Source organism: Juglans regia, chromosome 12 (assembly GCF_001411555.2).
Source record: "Juglans regia cultivar Chandler chromosome 12, Walnut 2.0, whole genome shotgun sequence".
NCBI classification, from domain to species: Eukaryota; Viridiplantae; Streptophyta; class Magnoliopsida; order Fagales; family Juglandaceae; genus Juglans; species Juglans regia.
Window position 1 is genome coordinate 23,884,823 of NC_049912.1, and position 5,471 is coordinate 23,890,293.

At 34.9% G+C, this 5,471-nt stretch overlaps 1 protein-coding gene across 1 annotated transcript; it reads left to right on the forward strand.

Moving 5' to 3' along the window:
• The first annotated feature begins 273 nt into the window (after positions 1 to 273).
• LOC108980645 (receptor-like protein 47) lies at positions 274 to 2,892 on the forward strand. The gene is made up of 3 exons (XM_035683790.1): positions 274 to 967; positions 1,025 to 1,668; positions 1,909 to 2,892. Exons 1-3 carry the CDS (start codon positions 274 to 276, stop codon positions 2,890 to 2,892), a joined length of 2,322 nt encoding a protein of 773 aa, XP_035539683.1.
• Positions 2,893 to 5,471: the final 2,579 nt, after the last annotated feature.

The window sequence follows — 5,471 nt, forward strand, 5'->3', positions numbered from 1 at the left end:
TTAAAAAATATTTCCTTAATCACGAAATAAAATAAAAAATTATAAAAAATATTTTTTATTTTACTTCGTAATTAAAAAATATTTTTTATTTTACTTCGTAATTAAGAAAATAATAATATTTTCTGATCTCTCCAATTTAAATACATTGGAGCTCTAGCATTTTCCAATTTAAATACATCACCTACTCGTTGAGCGAATGAAATAATCTAAAATTTCGTGCCTCCATTTCTTTTCTGATTTCTTGATCTCTCCCTAGCTCCAATATTTTAGACAATGGGATTATCCTTTCCTCTCATCATCTTGATCATGCGCTTTCTTGTTTCATTGATGATGTTTTATCTTATACTTTCTGTCTCTTCTTCTGGTGTGCAGCCCATGTGCCATGATGATGAGAGATTTGCCTTGTTGCAATTCAAAGAAAGCTACTTCATCAATCAATCCGCATCCAGAGATCCCACTGCTTATCCGAAGGTTTCATCGTGGAAGCCTGATCAAATCAGTGATTGCTGCAAGTGGGATGGTGTAGAGTGCAATAAGGACACTGGTCATGTCATCGGCCTCGATCTCAGTAGCAGCTGTCTTAAAGGTTTTCTCAACTCCAATAGCAGCCTCTTCCGCCTTGCTCACCTCCAAAACCTCAATCTGGACGACAATGACTTTAACTCTTCTCCACTTCCAACTAGTTTTAGGCAGCTTTCAAGGCTAACAGTGCTCAGCCTCGCAGCCTCTATATTTTCTGGCCAAATCCCTTCAGAAATTTTCAAGCTCTCCAAGTTAGTTTCCCTAAATCTCTCATATAATCCGTTGTTGAAGCTCCAAGAATCTGGCCTAACAGTTATAGCTCAAAACCTCAGCAACTTGGAAGTACTATCTCTTAAACAGGTTGACATATCATCCAACATTCCCAATATCTTGGCAAACTTATCTTCTTTAACATCTCTATCTCTAAGCGAGTGTGACTTGCATGGTGAGTTTCCCGTGGGTATTTTCCATCTACCTAAGCTTTAGCTTCTTAATATACAAGATAATGAAAACCTCAAGGGCTGTATCCCAGAATTTCACAGAACCAGCCCCCTTAAATTATTGGGACTTGGAAACACGAGCTTCAATGGAGAAATACCATCTTCACTAGGTAACCTTACCAATCTATTTTTTTTAGATCTTCAAGCAAATAGTTTGCACGGTTCAATTCCACAGTCAATATCAAGGCTTGAAAATCTTGAAACTCTGCATCTCAATGATAACTATTTGAGTGGCAGGGTGGAGCTTGATTTGTTTCTGAGACTCATAAAGCTAGTTGAATTGCAGTTATCTAGAAACAATATAACATTGCTTACAAATCTGAGTACCAACTCAACTTTTCCAAAATTTAGGATGTTATTACTAGCTCATTGTGACTTGGGTGAGTTCCCTGAGTTTCTGAGGAACCAAGATCAGTTGGAGCTGTTAGATCTTGGTGGAAACAAAATTCACGGCCAAGTTCCAAAATGGATGGGGAATGTAAGCATAGAAACTCTCTGGGGTTTAGGTCTGCGATACAACTTTCTCACCGGTTTCGACCAACTTCCGGTTGTACTCCCATACGTTAATCTAAAGGCACTGAAGCTTGATTCTAACATGCTTCAAGGGTCACTACCAATCCCACCACCATCCATTGCTTTCTATTCGGTCTCAAACAACAGTCTGGCCGGAGAAATTCCACATTTGATTTGCAATCTAAGTTTAATAACTGAGCTCCATTTGTCAAGCAACAACTTGAGTGGCAATCTTCCTCAATGTTTAGGCAACTTGAGTGCTTCTCTCACAGAATTGGATCTACACAACAATAGCTTTCATGGAACCATTCCTTGAATCTGCGGTGAAGCAAACAAATTGATGATGATTGATTTTAGTGAAAATCATTTACAGGGGCGTGTACCGAGATCATTGGTAGATTGTACCAAACTTGAAGCTATTAATCTTGGTAACAATCAGATCCATGATATTTTTCCTTCCTGGTTGGGCATTCTTCCAGAGTTGAGGATTCTCATTTTGAGATCTAATGAACTCTATGGTACGCTAGGAAGTTCTGATAGCAATTTCGATTTTTCAAAATTGCACATCATTGACCTCTCAAATAATGATCTTACTGGCAAGTTGCCTTTTGAACACTTCCAAATTTGGAAAGCCATGCAAATCGTTGATGCCGTGAGCTTAAAGTACATGGAGGAACACCAAACTCTAGTGACACTTGCAGGAGTTAGCATAAACCATATCTACTCCTACTCAATGACAATTATCAATAAAGGCAAGAAAACTGTATACCAGAAAATCCCTGATTTCTTCATAGCTTTTGATCTCTCGAACAACAGATTTGAAGGAGAAATCCCAGATGTGGTGGGGAATCTGAAAGGACTTCATTTGCTCAACCTTTCCTCAAACTTTCTCACAGGACCTATCCCATATACATTGGCAAACTTGACCGGGCTAGAAGCATTGGATCTGTCTAAAAACAAGTTGTCTGGTGCGATCCCTCTGCAACTAACGGAACTCACTTTCTTTTCATACTTTAATGTCTCCCATAATCGTTTAAAAGGACTTATACCACATGGGAAACAATTCGACACATTCGACAACAGTTCGTTTAATGAGAACCCTAAATTATGCGGAAGTCCTTTGTCAAAGAAATGTGAGAATCCTGAGTACTCACTACCTCCATCTTCAAGCCACAACTCAGAATTCTCATTTGAATTTGGTTGGAAAGTAGTCGAGATTGGATATGGATGTGGATTCTTGTTTGGAGCTGTGTCTGGGCAAGTCGTAATCACAAAGAAGTATGGTTGGTTTATGAAGACGTTTGCAATTGGGCAGTCAAACCGAACAAGGGTGAATTGGAGGGGTCGCAGAAATTAATTATAAGAATGTTTCCATGCACAATGTCTGTAGTACGTAGTATTATTGTGGCTTTACTTTTCTTTTTCTTTTTTTTTTCCCTTTTTTAGATGTTATAGAAAGGGCGATAGATAGGATGATTGTACTGAAAATAATTTGTTGTATTTGCATCCATGCTCTCAATAAAATAAGTGTTTTAAAAGAAAACTAATTTTAGAGATTTATGGCAGTGAAAGAAGAGATGCCCTACTCTGGTGTATTTCCGTTACAATTTACAATTGAGTTCTGTATACAATTGAGAAAAAGATAAAAATAATTAGGGGTGATTGAAGGGGAATTGTCTTGCTCAATGTCTCGCTCGTGTCTCCCATGGCTAGTAGGATCTACCATTCCATCTAAAAATATCGTAAGGAAGGCGACGAGGACGAAGCTCAAGCAATAACTGCGTCAAGCCATAACGTGGCGGCGACTCGTGCCCTAGTCTTCATAGATGCATATGTTATGCTTTCTTCTCCTACTTTGGCCTCTCATCAAGATTACCCACTACCCTCAAAATCAAGATTGCCAAATGAGGATCAAATGGCAAAAAGAAACCACCAGTAGAGATTCAAATATCAAATATCACTGACAGATTCAAACGGAGTATCCTGTCAATCCATAAAAAAATAGATTATCCAGGAGATAGATGTATGATCTCCGAGAGATTGAGCGGTTTTTGAGTCGTGCAAAAGGAACATGAGCCCAATGCAATCGGGAGAGAGAGTTAGGGAGAGAGAGGAAGAAAAGGAGGAATGAGAGGAAGTACGTGGTGATCAGATTGATGAAGCCATGATGGTCGTAATTTGCAGCTCAAAAGAAACTGGGTCACTTCTTTATCTGTTGCCAAGTCACCAACTCAACAAATTTCTTCCAAAGGAAATCATGTTAAATATGTTTTATAATTAACGGAGTAGCGCTGATTTAGATGCTACTTCTCCCAATAATATTAGGATAATACTACTCTCACTAATCCATTTTACCGCTATGATTGTTTTTTTATTTAATAATTAAGAAAGTATTTTTTAATAATATTATAATTTTTTATTTTTTAAAAAAAAAATTTAAAAGTGTTAAAAAATACATGTATAAAAAAGTAAAAAAAAAAAAATCATATAACTAACGGTAGCTTCCAGCGGAAGCTGGGAGCGGTGACTATAGCATAATCCATAATATTTTAGTAGTACAATATCTACTTTTAATTTTCTATTTATAAAAATTAAATCAGGTCCACCCATGAACTCATTTGTAATCAATTATTATTTTCTATTTATTTATGTTTGTAAAAAAATCAAATGATTCGATAACAAGAAGATGAAGCTAGGAGGATAAATACAATAATAGGAAGTAGTTGCTTATAAGTAGATGAGATGGTAAATAATATATCATTCCGGGAAAACTATTTGTTTCGAGATTTTTGAAAAATGTAATGATATACAAACAATTTTTTAAAACTAGTTTACAATTAATCAATACAAACACGTCACTTTATTAAAAATGAATTTTAATTTTACAAAATTACTTTTTATCTATTTATAGAGTTACAAAATAATTGTAAGATGATATTTTCATTTAAAAAAAAACATCACTATTAGATGTTTGGTGCAATTAATGTGTTATTTGTTATTTTGAAAGAGACGAAGTTGGAGTATACTCTTATTAATATGTAATATTATAACGGTAACAAAAAGTTCTAGTTATACTTTAAATAGCCTTTGCCTTTGGGAGCTTAAATTCATACGTGAGTTAGACCTTTTTAGATTGTTATATCTGTTAAAAATTAATTTATCTTAAATTATTATACAGAACAAAAAGATCATGATGACCCTTGACTTGAGAAGAGAACAAAGTTCAAATGAATTCTATAAAATGCTCATATGAGAGTTAAACGCTAACATAACAATATTATTTATACTTATAATTTTTACTAAACATAACAATAACATGACGTATTGTTACTTCGTTCTCTCTTATTGACGTTACAATTCAAGAAAAGCTTAATCCTCTATCAGTGGAGATCCCTCTTCGTATCCAAAGGTTTCCTCGTGGTGGGATGGTGTTTGTTGTATGTTTAAATTTCAACATTATGTACATAGCACGTATCTATGGTAATTAGCTTTGTTAAGATTGGAGGTCAAATATCGTATTTATTATGATTTAGTAGTATTTCTCATAAATGAAGAGAATCCTATAATATTTGACTTTATATATAATATGGTTTTTATCATTATATACAAATAATAATGTATATAACGATTACTCGTAAATAGATATTATTATATATTAATAATATATTGTAGTTTGAAGCTAAGTGACGAATTTAGTAATACTTCTGAGCTCGTATTGCAAAAAAAAAAAATGGTAACAATTAGAATACATTTTAAGTGAAATGAATGATATTTCTAATTAAGATTGTTCATCTAGGTCATGTTTTTTGTCGGCCAAGTCCGAAACTCAAATAATCGGGTTCTAGCCTAGAATAAACCCGGGCCAATACCCACATAACAAAACCCGAAACACCCTTGGGTTTAGGGTTTAAAACCCACAACCCGAGTTTTTTTTGC

What these genes read in the sequence shown, in the direction of transcription:
- LOC108980645 (XM_035683790.1), top strand. Translation starts at nt 274, where the DNA reads ATGGGATTATCCTTTCCTCTCATCATCTTGATCATGCGCTTTCTTGTT. An exon ending in AAGCGAGTGTGACTTGCATG is followed by an intron (nt 968 to 1,024) that starts GTGAGTTTCCCG and finishes TTAATATACAAG; the next exon opens with ATAATGAAAACCTCAAGGGC. An exon ending in CATCCATTGCTTTCTATTCG is followed by an intron (nt 1,669 to 1,908) that starts GTCTCAAACAAC and finishes AATCATTTACAG; the next exon opens with GGGCGTGTACCGAGATCATT.